Source organism: Neopsephotus bourkii, unplaced genomic scaffold (genome assembly GCF_033783945.1).
Source record: "Neopsephotus bourkii isolate Nb327-2 ecotype Australia unplaced genomic scaffold, CSIRO-AGI_Nbou_v1 NB_756, whole genome shotgun sequence".
Classification (NCBI taxonomy): domain Eukaryota; kingdom Metazoa; phylum Chordata; class Aves; order Psittaciformes; family Psittacidae; genus Neopsephotus; species Neopsephotus bourkii.
Genome location: NW_026901254.1, coordinates 1,106,583 through 1,122,476, shown reverse-complemented (window position 1 = coordinate 1,122,476; position 15,894 = coordinate 1,106,583). Strand labels below are relative to the sequence as shown.

The following is a 15,894-nucleotide window of genomic DNA, read 5'->3' as shown; positions in this document are numbered from 1 at the left end:
TTCTGAGGATTGCAGCCAAGTTGAAAGCATCAGCACGCCTGGCAGAGCTTCGAGTCTGAAAGGCAAATATGTGGGGTTTCACCAGCATTTAGAATTCATGATTTTGCCAAGCTCTTCAGAGTTAGCTTTTCTCCAGTTTTAACTAGCCTCCCTAGCAAACACCCCAATACATGTCAGGTCAAATTATCAATGCAGACGGCTGAAAAGAAGTCCTGCTGAGAGCCAGCTAGGAAAGCGCACCCTACCATGGTGAGAAAGGTGGCCACTTTGGACCTGCACGCCCAGCCAGTGCCTGCACCCTGCAGCAACCCTGTGCATCTCTGTCCTCTGGCTGGCACATGCTGCAAGGCTGCTGAAGGCAGGAGGCAGACTCCCAGTTTCTCCCTGCAGACTGACATGCTTAGCACTGCTTCAGTGGGCCAACCTCTCTAACCAGCCCAGAGAAGGAGCACCAGTTTTGCCAGCAAGGTTGCAAAGCAAAAGCTGTAAATCTGCATACCCATACAGAGCATGCCTAAAAAAACTGTTCAAAGTTAAATGCAGTAAAAAAACAACAAATAAATTCTAAGTTAAGGCAAATAATAAGAGTATTACAGATCTATCTGTGAGCCAACACACAGAAAAACTATTCTTTACAGGCTTCCTTCCTCTCAACTACCAACTTGCAATGTACTGCACCTTCAGAGTACTTCCACACTAGCTCTGCTTCACTGCTGTAGGAGTATGCACCAGTAGTGCATTCTGTCTTGCCAACAGAACAGCATCCGTAACAGCATCACTTTGCTTATTATGATTACTTCTCACAGTCTGCTACCAAGGAAATTATGGGCTTTTGAAAACTCTTTGATGTTGCCTCTGTAAATACAACCACAAGTAAGTCCTTGAAGCCCCTCAGCTGGGAAGAATCCAAACCACTCTCCACACATTAAGCCAAACAGTTGTGCTGGACTTGCCCAGTGGCAAAGTGAAAGATGATTGCTCTCTGGAAACGGGTAAGCATGCCTGAAACTGTGTCTGAATGCCCAAGTTATTTGACCATAATTACACATACTGTTTCACACTACTTAAAGCTGAAAAAGTATCAAGTGACTCTTTGGTAGCAATTTTAACACACCCCACATAGTATCACTGTCCAAATCCTTGTCTTGGCAGTGGCCTGCTTTCTAGTACCAAAGCCCTTTCTCACATACACAACACCATCATGCTAAGTACACTGGGAACAAAACCTACCTAACAGTTGAGAGTGAAGCCTCTGCTCTAATGTTAAAATCCTTTTGACGTTCCAAGTATTTGCCACAAGGTATTTCTGCATATGCAAACACAGGCAAGCAGTCTGGACTTTGGTAAGCTCAGAAGGTGCTGAGATTACATAATAGAGGAAAATAGTTTAAGAATGATGATCCATGATCTGAAGAGAAGTTTTTCTGAGAGGAAAGCAGTGCAAGTCTGTATGCTCTCTACATGTGAAAATCAGTTCCCTGAATTTACCTTTTACCACACTCCTGGTCATCTATCTCAGCTGTGGATGCCCCATTACTGGAAGTGTTTAAGGCCAGGTTGGACGGGGCTACTGAGCATGGAAGTGGAAAATGTCACTGCCCACTGCAGGGGGCAGTCAACCAGATGATCTTTAAGGTCGCTTACAACCCAAAGCGTTCTGCAATTCTAAATGAGGCCTGATCACATGGGACTTATGTACCATTGCTGTTCCTCAAGGACTATCTTATTGACAGTTTCTGTCTCCTTCCACTGGACAACCATTGCCACATATACCTGGGGCAATTATTAGCAGCCTCCTCATACGTGCCCTCCTTCAGGCCTGGAACTTTAAAGAGAAATTGGAATTTTTTTCTAACACCCAGTGAGGTCTCACAGTTTCTGTTTACTATTACCAAAAGTCACTACAACACTTAATATAGGTATTTTTATGCAGTATGCCTCATATTTATGTATACAACCGAAAATAAAATTGAGGTGAACTTTCTTCTCAAGAGCATCAAAGACAAAGTGCTTTTCACTAGTTATTAAGCTTCATTATAGCAAAAATAAAAACCCTAGTTCCCACACACATTTACTGGTCAGCTAATACACTATTAAAATATCCTGTATCATTAAAATGATAGTCTACAGAAGAACAAAGTTTTAATAACCCAACTGTTCATTAAAGAACCTCTGCCACAAGTTTTAAGTGTTAAGAAGGAAAAAGCGGATTTCTTGCACAGGTACACATAACTCTGATGAACATAAAGCATAACAGTAAAGATTTTTTTTAAAAAATAGTTATTTTGTCACCACTGCTGTGTGAAATCATGGAGCCACAGGAATAACCAACTGGTATTGTACCTTTAATGAGAGGTTTACTGGTGCACAAAGGTGAATGTAAGCCCTGAGGGAGCAGATTTCAGAGGAAAACAAGTCTGGAAGCACCACAGAGGCCATTCTTATGTCTATAATGTGAGCTATTTCTGTGCCTATAATGTGGCTGTTCCTAGCCAGCACATCCCCAACTCACACACACTGGTACATGGATGAGCCACTTCCATGCTCATAAGATTACTATGGGTGTACTCTGTCACAAAACCAATACAAAGTATCTGCCATAAACAGCAGAACCAAGGTTCAAATTTACTTCCCTAAGTTCTTAATTTTGATCAAGCAGATTGAAGGGGGACAGTCCAATGAACAAAGCAGCTTCCAGCTCCCCACGAGACCGACTCCCAGAGATCATGTCCTAAAAACAAAACACAGCTGATATTTTATATCACATTGACAGTAAGCAAAAAACTAAGAACTTCTATGCCACATTAAAGACAACCATAAATAGGAAAAGGAGAAGGATGCAGGGGCTCTCATCACAATGATGCACAGACAGTCCCAGCTGAGTGCTCAGGCCTGTTCCCCCTCCCACTTGTGGATGTCAGGGTTGCAGATTTTCTTCTGCATGCAATACAATGAGACTAGAGGATGCCCTGTGCCAGGCATACCACAAACCAGCAAGCTGGATTATGAAAAACTAGAACCTAGAGGTTATAACCATTTGCATGCATCTAAAGATGTGGCAAATTAGAGAGCAGATTGTCTCTGACTGCTGTACCATATAACACCTAAGGTTAATAGTGTTTTTTTTAAAAAGATACTAGGGTAATGTTAACTTTAGATTTCTACAGCAAAGGCAACTTTGACACTCACTTATGAATGGTCATAAATTTAAAACAGAAAAGGAGTTTTTTGGCACAATGATATTTTCTGTTCCACACAGGCTAGATGTTTTTATATACTATTAAAAGATCACCTGATTGACTGTGAAACAGGATGCTGCAAGCTTCTAAGTTGCCTCTTGCATCAGAAAGCAAGACCACAAAAAACACCCCAACACCAAACAAGCAACATCAACAACAACAAAAACAACAAAAAAATCTTCTTGCAACTCACCCTTTGTCACACTGTTAACTAAAACAGGGTGTCTGTACTGCAAGAAGAGGAAGCCCTGTGGCAAAAGAGGAATTGCAATAGACAACAATACCGTGACAAGACCAAAGCAATTCACTTGACATCCATAGAAAGACGTTCACTGTGAGCAGAATATTTATCAGAAATATACAAACAGCAGATAATTTAAGCTTTGAGATCAGGAAGGAGGAAATCACTGCTTACAATGGGGATGGTTACTACTTAGGACAAACTGCAGCTTGTTCAGGAAAAAAGCCCACCAATCAACCAAAGAAAAAAACCCTAACAAACAAAAAAAATCCTTTCCAAACCGCTTCCAACTGAACCATAAAACTAGCTTTTGAAAAAGCACTTACAGCAAGTCCTGCACTGTCGTACGCACAACACATCCAGCAGCAAAGCTTACAGGTAGGTCGGGGTGCTGCACTACAACCTCATCACCTGGCCATGGGAAAACAGAGCTGAAGCAAAACAGTCAGTTACTGTGGAGGTCACCACATCATACATATTTTGAGAGCAAGAGGGTTTAGATGTAATTCAGTTTAGGTTTAGATGCAATTCAGTTTAGGTTTTCCCTGACATGAGGATTAAAGCTGGGAAGAAAAACTAGTTTCAGGATTGTCAGCCAAAGCATCTAATGAAGGAATAAACATGGAGACTCTTCAAAGGCACCTATCTTGTTCAAGTCAAGATTTAAGGAGTTGCATTTGCATGCATGAGTGTACTCATTTGAGAGGTTGCATATATACACTCAAGACTGTCAAGCAGCATGAGCTGACGCATTAACATCATACCTTCAGACTCTTCCCCAGAAATACCACTATAATAAATAACAGATGCAGCTACAAAACATCAAGAAAGCACTAAATCTATCCGTAAAAAATAAATGCACTGTCCCTTTATTTAACCAAATAAAGCTCAGAGAGAGAGAGGATGAACAGGCAGACATGTGACAACCAACCAGATGATTCACGAGTGCTGCTTCCCCACACGCAGTAAGCAGGCGAGTACATCGATTAAGACAGCTCCCATTCAGATGCATCCACACATGCCATGTTTGGCAGGAGCCCTCATGAGGAATTTCTGCATGAAAGAAACTCAAAACCACATTCTGTTTAGGAATTTTGCTGGGGGAGGAGGATACTAAAAGTGATTGTCTTAAAATGACAAAAGCTCAGGTGTAAAAAAAAATTTTGGAAGGCATCAGGCTATGTTGGCTTTATTGTAATAATGAGATTCCCATATAAACCTTCAAAATACAGCAATTTCTGCATTCCATATATTGCAGCAATTTGTACAAAGTGAGAATGTGAGATGACCAGAATACTGATGATGACTTTGTATAATGACTTGGCTGATATTTCTTTTCAATAAGATCTATTATCAACAGCCAGGAAAATAAAACACTTATTTTCGTTGATTCTATTTTATAACACATACAGTAAAAAGCTAGCTAGAAAGTTTCAGATGAACATTAAAGAAGCACCATGAGTCACTTGACAATTATCTAAGTGGTTTGGATAGAGGGACATACATCTTGCAGCATGTGGAGTTTAAAGAAACCACAATAGGTTGTCTGTTCTTGTTGCCCGTGTGTCTCTCTGCTCCAAAGCTATCATGCAGCATCTTGTTCCACAGAACATCTAAGCTCTGTAAAGTAAGAAATTACCTTAAAGGGCCATCTGCTGCCTCTCTGTTCTATCAGGTTAGCCAAATTTCTTGCAAAATGAGAAAAGGACATCACCTTTCCTGTACACCAGAATGCTCTCTGAACCTACTGCTTTTTTTATCAGTCATGGCCCTTTCTTACCTCTGCTTGACCTTTTCCACTCACATACGCATCTTTCACCAAACCTCACTGTCGTATTTTAGCAAAGAGATGACCAAAACTTCACCTGTGTACATCAGGGATAGTAGCTGTACTTATTTTATGCTGCTGGTGAGCTAGATTCACCACTGTTATAAAATGCCCTAGACTTTGTTCCTGGTTTTAAACAGCTGACAAACAGGAGCCTCATACTGTGTGCATCTGAGCCCAAACCCATTTCCTTAAGATGGAGCTTGTTATTTTACCATTTTGAAGTTCTCCAGACTGTAACGCAACGTCACTGATGATATCATTTACACATTTCTACTGCCTTATAAAAAAAAAAAAAAAAAGGCAAAAAGCAAAACAAAACCATGCAGGCTGTAAAGTGCAGCAGGACATTAATGCTATAGCTAGGTACCTGGGAAGAATCATTCAAAAGGAAAAGCAACCTTTTTCACAGCCCAGCCTTTCATTAGGAAGAAGGAAAAGGCTTGAAAGAGTCTTGCATCTTCTAATCAGAGGCCACACCTTTGGGACATTCTGGTAAAAAACTTTTGGCCTCTCACAGAATCTGAGAGGGGCTGCTTCGCTTCTTGCATGAGTAAGGGCTGAATAGCAAATGTTCATTTTAGTTCTTATTTAACTTATTTATAAGGTATGATTAAAAAACTAAGGGATAAGGAAGGGAATGAATCTCAAGTAGAGAAGAAAGACCAAAAGAAGTGGGTTTTTTAAAAAAAACAAAAGAGCTAACAGACAAGCAGTGCAGTGGCATTTTCCACACTGCCTCATACAATTTATTATCAAACCCATTTTAAAGGCCTCCAAATTTCACTTGAAGTTTCCATGAAGAAAACAACTTTCTAAAAGCCAAAGATGCTTATTGTGTGCTATGTCTCAAAACTGACAGGAACAGTCTGATACACAACAAAAGGGTCATTATGTCCAATTTCACTAAACAAGGCTGGGCAAGTCATTTACATATACTTTCAAATAAAACTGTCATGTTTTGCCCATGCTTGCTTTCTACACCCCTTCTTCTGAGCAGATCTCCCTCCAGCATGCCTTTCTCAACATTTTCCTCCTTAATCTTTACTGTTTCTTTGTCCCTATCAATTTTCCTTTTTCAGCTCTTCTTTCTTGTATTGTTTCTTCACAGCCCATGTAAGTGGCCATTCTGGAAAGCAACCAACCTGTCCCATTTAGCAGCAAAACAGACTGCAGAATACAAGTATTACATGCATGTATGAATACATATATATAGGTAGTTATGCATGAAGTGTCACAATTCATACACTTGCGTGCATGCTCAGCACAAAGCAATGGCAGTGAGCCTAGCCAAAGGCCAACCATTCCACTTGTCTGATCCGAGAGTCCACATTAGGCTCTGAAGTGAAATTTAAGCAACGTCCGTCAGCTAGAGGAATGCAATCAGCAGACAAGAGGCACTGAACAGCACAGGAGACTGGTAATGTGCTGGCAGAGAAGAGAGCTCTTTGGGACAAAAGCTGTGAAGCAGCAGAATAGGCTTTGCCTTACCCTCAAAAACCCTTTAAACTCTTTCGGTACCACTAACATCTGCCAAGCTGCACAAATGAATTGTTTCATATAATACCTACTAACTCTACTGGAGTTTTAAAACCCAGTACAGAAAAAGTGCATATTTTTGCATCAGCTGCACAAAATACTGATAATGACTGCTACCCTGCAAATACAAACGTAAGCATATGTGGTGGGATGGGACTCGATGAAAACACAAGGAGACTCTGAGATCGTACTGATTAGTGTGATGGGGTCTTATCAGCAAATCTGTTGCCCAACTTTGGTAGGCATTAAGGCAAGGATAATAAGGAAGGGCTTGCTGAGGGATAATGAGACAGTTCCACAGTCAGGAGAAGCCAAGCATAAACAGGGAGGCCAACTGTCAGTTTTAAATGAGGCAGAAGGATGATTAAGATACAAAAGACCTTTACTTGCAAACACAGCTTCAAAGAGACCTTTAGAAAGATTTGATTTTTTTAACCAAGTCTTATTCTCTGCTACACTCACATCTGTAGGTTTTGGGTTTTGTTGGGTTTTTTGGTGTTTTTTTTTTTTCTTTTTTTACCATTGCAAAGGCTTCATGGTTGTGGAAAACAGAGTAAAAAAACCTGCCCCCCAGGAAAGGCAACATCTCTTGGTTCTACTAACCCTGAAAGCAAGAAGATAGCTGACTTTTCAAGACCAGTGTTTTGACCTTTCCAGCTCTTCGTCAGGGGAATATGGGAGCACTAGGGAATGTTGCCCTGCTATGAAAGCTGTGATGCTGCCTTGCTTTCTTGAAAACAAATGCCACCATCCTGCTAACAGTTGTAAGCTTCAACACTTTTGCCTAGCACCCAAGAAACAGAAAGTATATGATCATTCCCCCCAGTTTCATTCCCCATAGTTTCATTCCCTGGGACCACAGGGAAGGTTATAAGCACCCCAAAGGACCATCACAGTTCTATAATGAGCCTTACAGCACACATTGAGAAGTGGAGTCCTGTTGAAAAACAGATCCAAAGAAAAAGCTCGTTCTATACTCTAAAGCAAACATAGGATTTCTTTTTCACAATGGCATCAGCTAGATGGGGACAATCTTTCCAGATTCACACATCTGCCCTGAAAGACAAACTCAGGATGAGCTGAGAAATTTGAAGCAGTCCTTAAAAATAAAGTTTAAAAAAGACCCCCAAAACAACCAAAAACCTTTCACCAGTGTCTCAGAAGCATCTCTTGAGCGCAGAGGTAATTGTTAATTCTGATTTAATCTCTACCATTATACGAAGGCTGTTACCTTCATTCCTGACATCTATCTTCAAGAGGTTTTTAAAACAACAAAACACCCTCAGGCTGTGACTTTATACATGAAGGTCCAAGTACACAAAAGGCTTTTTATGAAAATTGTCCAATTAGTTGATCCATCTAAGCTGCATGTAAATGTGGCGCCACTTTCTAATGACTAGGTATTTGAGAGGAAAAAACAGAAAACAACTTCACCCCTTTCCCCACTTGCCTGTCTACAGCCCAGCCAAAATAAGTTACGGAGACAGGTATGCTTTTGTGTTTGCACATGAAGAGCAGGCTGGCAGCAAGTATGTGATACACTAACACACTCCTAAATGCTGTTTTACGTAAAAAAAAAATAAAATTGCATAATACAGTATAATAAAAATAAGTAGCCACACCTGAGCTTATTCCCATTTGCTAAAATCAGAGGTAGGTGATAAACTGGGTTACCTCTCAATGTTCACAGGCATTTCAAATATGGCTCTTACCTTCTTATCAGAATTGTGGCTGTAATCATACTGGTCTTAAAATTCTGCCTCTTGCCATACTGGACATGACAGAAGAAAACTGAATCTCCTTAAACATAACACACCATCATTTACCAGCCGGTTCTGCTTGCCCCCTTCCTCCACATACCCCTGCTACCTTCTTCACATTAAGCAGAACTTGCTGGATCTCACAGTGAAGCAGAGGAAGCTCTGAGTAAATGAGCCACCCTAGAAAACTGAATGGGAGAAGAGTTTTCTGCTGGGTTAAGTTCTTGAACTCACATAGCCAGTAACAATGCAAGGAAGGCAGAAGAAACACAAGTCTGGAGCAAGAAAGGGAAGCTGAACCTGCTTGCTTGCAGAACAGCCCTAGCTATCTTGTGAAATCTACCCTGAGAAAGCAAGGACAACTAGAAAGTAATGCCCATTGAAAAATGAGTATCACATCCTAAAGATTAATGAGAAACCCCCCAAGCTAAGTCTCAGAGCAATAGGAAGGCTCTGCTCCATCTATATTCCTGAACTTCGGGCTATTTGTGAGGCTTTTCTATCAGCATAACTTCAGTCATACATGAGATGAAGGGACATAGAGAAGTCAGATATGGATTTAAATTTCCTGAGCCTGCATCATTGACTGCAAAACCCTTCAGTGCAGACTAGACATGCTGGCAGCATTAGTCCCCTTACAGGACGTATTTTTAGCAGCCAAGCCCTTACCCAGTCCTCTTGAAAGCAGCTCCTGTGCTTGCCTTGTTCAGTTGTTTGAGATATGACACTAGCTCCTTAAAAGAACAACAGACTTTAATAATCAAGGTCTCTCTTGGTGCTCAATGGAACAGCATTTTCCTCTGACAAAGAGCATCTGTGAAAATCTGTTGTTACTCCTGGATAAAGTTTTCTCAGAAATGCCTTTGCCATTCAGAAAGGAAATGGAGCACAAACCAGAGATGCACAGAGAAGCCCCCATGTTGCTCACTTCCCACTCTGCTCTTTGAACTCCCCTACAGTCACATCACAAACACCTCAAAGAGACATGCTGGACCACACCAGCACTGTGATGAAGAATAGCTACTAGTGTAGCACATCCAAAGCTATTCGCTGTCTCCACGGAAAGCTGGGACCCTTGGGAAATCCTGATCAACAGAGGAGGGAGCTTCTGCTCCTCAGAGTGCTGTCAGTCTGGGACACAATTCAGCACAGGGTTGCATGGCTAAGACCTGCAGGTAGTTACGGTCCTCGGGCACAAAGCACCTGTAACAAAGTTCAAGTCATGACCTGAGTGACTGTCCTCATCCTTGTTGCAAAGGCAGGCTGACTTGTGCCAGGCGCCTGGAACACTGAAGTGAAATAAAGGTTTGGCAGGTCTGTTTCCACAGGGACAAGCCAGGATCACAGAGGAAGCCGGTGCTGCTGAGCCCACCTGCCCACCTCCTGTCCCTGCTTCCCTTGCTCCCCTTCCAAGCCCAAGGCACTACCCTGAAGTTTAGACATACACATGCTTTAACAAGACCTCACTGCAGACAAAATAAGCGCACGGGAACAAGCAAGTGCTACCAGACATCACCGCTCAGAGCGAGACACCCCCCGAGGTGTACCATCGGGTTTACCGATGCCCGACGGAAGCGCTGAAAGTTGTGTGCGCGTTTAGAAACCACCAGGTAGCACCGGGGCAGCCGTGCTGCGCAGCCGGAGGCGGCGAGCGAGCGACAGCGTGTGCGTTGGAAACAAAGCCCCGGCGGGCAGCCTGAGCGCTCCCCTCCCGCCGAGAACCGCGGCCGGGCGGCCAGATCCCCTGTTCCCGGGCAGGGCCAGGGCCGCACCGGAGCGGAGCAGAGTAGCGGTCACCCCGCAGCCGCCGCGGCACCCGCACCCGAGCGGCGGAGGCCGCATCAGGCCGTGCGGGTCCGGTGCGGTGCGCGCCGGGGTCTCACCTCGTCGCCCCACTTGAGGACGTCCTTGTGCCGGTCGCGCAGGGCGCGGTAGATGTGGAGGAACTGGAGGATGCCGTGCTTCCGCACGTGCTCCGCGTACCGCCGCGTCTCCTCCCAGCTCAGCGGAGAGCCCTGCGACAGCAGACCCATGCCGGCCCGCGGCGGAGCGGAGCGGCAGCGCACGGAGGGTGAAGGGAAGAGGCGATCGGAGCCTGCGCGGCGCGGGGTGCGCTCTGCGCCCCGGCGGCAGCGGGAGCGGAGCCCGGCGCCACACGTGACGGCACAGGACGTCAGGCCGTGACTCAGCACTTTCCGCCGGCAAGCGCCGCCCCAGTCGGGGCTCGCTGAGGGCAGGCTGAAGCGTTGCCCGGCGGTTGCGGCGCTGTTGCCGGCTTGGCGGCGGGGAGGGCGTTATCTCAGCGCTTACGAGACTGGGGAGGAAGGAGGTGCCTCGGGGAAAGCAGCCTCCGGGGAAGTCGCGGCTTCGCAGCGCTCGTGTGCGTGTGCGAGCGTTGCTGCCCCGCTCGCTCCCCGGCGCACGGCCCGAGCGCAGGGGGAAGCGTCCCTTCTCCTCCTGCGGAAGGCGTGCTGAAATGGCGGCGGGAAGATGTCCGCCCCGGCGGCGAGGGCGGCCCTGCCTGCGGCCGAGGGTGCGGGAGCGGCGGGTCAGGCTGGTTGGTCTGGTCTGGATGGGGTTCCTGTTGGAAAAGGGCTGTGGTGCGGCTAAAAGTGCCTAAATACAGGTCCTAAAATACAGACGGTGGACTGAAGGGTGCTGTAGATCTATTATAGATCAGAGCACACGTCTCAGAAAAAAGGACAGGTTGAATGGGGCTGTGAGCAGCCTGGTCTAGTGGACGGTGCCCCTTCCAATGGCAAGGGGTTGGAACTAGATGAGCTTTAAGGTCCCTGCCTATCAATACTATTCAATGATCCTGTGGATTCGATGCTTGCGGATGCTTCAAGTGGGTGGAGTGAGTCCATGGAGACACCTCATGACAGACATGTCTGCTCTGGCTGTAAGGCCCACATCCTGCTGTGCCAGGAAAAGGGCCAACTAATGAAGATGTCAGGGATGAGTTAGTTACCTGGGAATTGTCCTCAAGGGCATTGGAACAGCAGTCAGCTCAGGAAAGGGGAAGCAGGGGCATGTCATAGTGTGTGATGTTTGATACAAGACAGAAAGAGAGCCTATCAGCGCTACTTGAAGTGTTTTCTAAGTGAAGAGACAGAAATAAGGAATTAAAACATTAAAATGAAGAGAAAGGCTCTTGCTTCTGAGAAGCTGGACCCTTGGTTTTATTATGCTCACAGAAGTCTTTCTTTACAGTCCTTGAAGACGAGCATAGCTGGGATGCAGTAGGATTGCATAGCTAAGGATTTAAGAATTAGTAGACTATTGAAATTGTGGTATAGCCCACTAATGGATGATCTCTATTAGATATTTTATTAACTGAATGACTGTATTGACAGGAACTGACTAATTGTCTTTCTTCCAGGATATGAGGTTCCTCAGGGATAGGAGATGCTCCCAACACATTAGAATAATAAATCTGAAATGCATTAGTGGAAGATATCAAACATTAAAGTAAAACCACTCAAAAGTAAAAGCTTTGAATCTTGGTTATTTTTTAAATTACCTAAGTTTGTACACAAAGGGCAGCATTGACAGAATAAGAACAATCAGTGACCATTATAATTAAAATTACAAACATGTAATTTATAATGTGCTGGTTTTAGGGGCTCATGACTTTTATAGCGTAATGTTTTCCACTAAAATTATAATGGCTGATCTAACTGAAATCAATGCTGTTGGTGGTGGTGTAGATGTGGAGAAGGGTTAGTTTGAGGAAGAAGAAAACAATCTTTAAGTTAAAATCCTTCTTAAAGGATTTAAAAGATGAAAGTGTTTTTAATTTTTGAAAAATCAGGATATCAGAATGTCTTGCACTTGGCAATGGCAGTCAGATGAGGCGTATCCCTCATGTGAAAGCTAAGTTGTACTGTTATTTCAGATCTGAGAGGACAAAGAGACTTAATACACCACCCTGCATACTTGAGGACAGTTGCATCAAAAGATCAAGATTCAGCATTACTGCCACCCAGCTTCAGGTTTTCCATGGCTTTAACTTCAAGCTGGAACACCTGAGGAACACCAGCAGTGACCAAGTGGCAGCTAATGTCTTTTCTGCCAGCTATTTTAGCCACCTTTCTTCTCTTGGGGCAGTTGAGCTTGGACTTGGTTGGAGCAAACACTGGTATATCAGAGCAAACTTAACATTGTCATCTTATGAATCTGGGCAGGCCTGTCCGTGTTATTTAGGATCTGTGCTCCCAGCTGACTTGGCTGATGTGAGAGCACTATGTTGTGGAGAGACGTTTTTGAAAGAACTGGGTATTTGGTGTGATCCCAGCTGCTTCAGTGTGCTGCTGTTTATAACTAGCGGTAAACATTTCCAGCAATGTACACAACATTTCCAAACTCAGATCAGCTTTATGATAATGCAGCCTGCTATTATGCAGTCCATACCACTGACCACTAATGCTACTCTTTGACCTGAAATTCAAGAGCACATTTTTGGTGTCTTTTTCCACGTTTAAACTCAGCTCGTTGTATTATGTCAGTTCCATTATCTGCTCTCTTTCCAGTCCTGTGTGCTTAATCATATCAACTATAGAGGGAGGGCGTTGTTATAAGAGAAATCAAAGATATTTTCCTTCTGCACTAGTAAAACTGGTAAAAATATAAACTCTTTTCTCACATTGTAATCTTTAGCATAACAGCATGGCAGGTCAGCTCTGTTTATGAGATGTCTACTGTCTTCACCTGCAGCCTTTTTCACTGCAGTTCTAGCAGTGTGGGGCTATATGTAGTCCTTTTCCTTTGCAGAGACTGTGGCATGGAGGAGGACTATAAAGTGTGCTAAGGCTGACAGAATGCAGAAGCGTTCATTTGCTCATCACAAAATATGACTTCAAGACAAACCACCATTGTATAATATCTGCCTACATGCATAATGTTGTGTAATTATTTCCAGTACACTTAGTATCATGTATAATTACTTCCAGTACACTTAGCAGGAAAAAAACCTTCTCTAAACATGCAGGCATTACTTCGTATGATGTTATTAGTTTAGCTCTGTACCAATATTCTTAGCCCCAAGACTTGGCTACTTTCTCTGGACAGTTCAAAGGAAAATCTTACAGAGTAAACCTGAAAATAAATAAGAAAAAGGAAAAGAAAAAAAAAAAAAGTTTGCTAGAAAAGCATTTTGTGGGGAAGAAATATCTTCTCCTGAAAAACATCCTTTGCCTAAACTCAGCAACATGGAACTTTTGTAAGAATAGACCCAGCCCAAATTCCCCTTAAACCCTCCCTTAGCTCTAAGATCTGTTTTATAACTGGGCCACTTTGTTATTTCATTATCTCTTGAGTAGCTGATTTCAGTTCCAGATAGGGACCATTCCTCATTCCTGAAGTATCCACTGATTACAGAGCAAATTAGCATTTATTTGGGAAATGTGACCAGGGAGTGTGACTTTAGTATATTTTCAGTATGTTGGTTTTTTGTGTTTGGTTTTTTGTTTTTAAAAAAAACTATGTGTTCAGCTGAAGCAGTTACAATAACTGCCTTAAGCAACTTGTATGTTAAGTTAACCATATACCAGCTTTTTTTGTTTTGTTCTCCTCCCTTCTTTGTTGTAGAACAGAAACTTACTGGAGAAGCCCCGCCTTGTATGAAAAGGAGCATGAGTTGTCTGCATCAAGTTGTAAAAAGGAAACGTTGTTTTCCAGGTGACAGTCAGCTATTTGTTTATAATAGTGTTGGTGCAGCCAGACAACATTCATTCACTTGTACAGACCCATAAACGTCTGTACAAAGGAATTAACATATTTTAATGTCACCTTCAAGAGTGGGGAGCTGTCCTTAAGGTTCACATGTGCCTGCTTTCCTTCACAGAAGATAACTCACTTTGTGTTTTGTGTATCTGCAAAGCTATTCAAATCAGCTAAATCTAAATAGGGTTTAAATAGAGCTTGTCACTTTGAGAATATACCTGCTGGGAGAGATGAAACATATGTAGACTCATGGGTGAGACCACTCCTACAGAATCCTTTCTTTTACTGGCTGTCATTAGAAGTAATAAGTAAAAAGTAGATGTCTTGTGATGAGGCTGTTATTACATGGAAGAACGAAAGTGTTGTTTTTCTTCATGAATCATCTCTGAAGAGTTTTTAAGGTAGCATTATTTGAGGTGACTGTCGAGCTCACATTGCTGAATACTGTGTTATTCTCTGAGTAAAGCGGGAAGACTTCAGATGGAACAGTCCACTTCGAAAGTTTTGGAATGTTATGCTTGGTAGAAAAAAAGATAATTGTCTTTTTCTTTTTAATCAAATTTTTATGCTTTCAAGTCTGTAATTTATAATGTGCACCTCTGTCCAGTATAATTGACTGAGGTGAGCACCAGATGTAATAACGGCTTCCTTTTGAGCAAGAAGGCCTCCAGGCATTTCCTGAGGCACTGGAGAGACCTGTGCTCAGGCAATTATTTCTTGATGCAGAAAGTCTTGCTGACTAGCAACTTGGATTAAATAATCTGAGGGGAAGAGGGGAGCCACAACCTGGAAAGATTCAAATGAAGGATTTTATGAAGGACCTTCAAGTAGAGGTCTTCCTGCTCTGCAGTGAGGAAGATGACTAACAGACTTATTCCAGTCAAAGGTAGAATGTCTGAAGCTAATTTCTCAATTAGCTTATGAAGGCCATGGTTGTGACTTCTCAGTATTGCTTTAAAACTTCTTTTTCTTGCTGTCACCTGATGTGTGGAAATGACTGTAGTAGAATTAAGTTATGTCATGAGTCCGAGTGATGCCGTTCTAGTTTTTTTTGTGGGATTTCTCATTCATACGATTGGTTTTGAGGGTTGAAGGTTTTTACTTCAGTAAGGATGGCTTGTGCATTTCAGTCTATAAAGTATCATGAGTTTATGTCAAAGTGAAAATCATCAATTTTTTCATCACTTTGGTCTGTATCAACATGTTACTTTTGAAAAGAACTTAAATTTCTCATTTCTCAGTAGCCCACATACTCTTTTGCTGTGATTATGGTCCATACATGATTATGATGCCTTGATTGAGTCTGGCATATCTAATCATGTCATGAATGCTGCTGATGGTAACAGCAGAGGTTGTAGTGTGCAAGTTACTCTGTGTGCAAATTGCTGAGCCACTACCTGCCAGAGGAGTTCAGTGTGGTGACTGATGCCTGTTGCGTCCTGTTCACCTTGGAGATGCTCTCTCCTACCAGTTTACCTATCACTGTGTCCTAATCTCTTCTAAAGAGGCTTTTCTTTGGTAATGCCCAGGAGATAGATACAAAGTACTTCCAAAAAAAGTAGG

At 43.0% G+C, this 15,894-nt stretch overlaps 1 protein-coding gene across 2 annotated transcripts in view; it reads right to left on the bottom strand.

Annotated features, from left to right (window-relative positions):
- GCLC (glutamate-cysteine ligase catalytic subunit) overlaps positions 1 to 10,773 on the bottom strand; it is a 31,332-nt gene extending 20,559 nt beyond the window's left edge. The window contains exon 1 of one of the 2 annotated variants that reach the window (XM_061354977.1): positions 10,491 to 10,773. In XM_061354977.1, the coding sequence (XP_061210961.1) occupies positions 10,491 to 10,640 (150 nt within the window). In that variant the 5' untranslated portion in view covers positions 10,641 to 10,773. The remainder of the gene's footprint in view (positions 1 to 10,490) is intronic. The other variant, XM_061354978.1, reaches the window with a different exon arrangement.
- Positions 10,774 to 15,894: the final 5,121 nt, after the last annotated feature.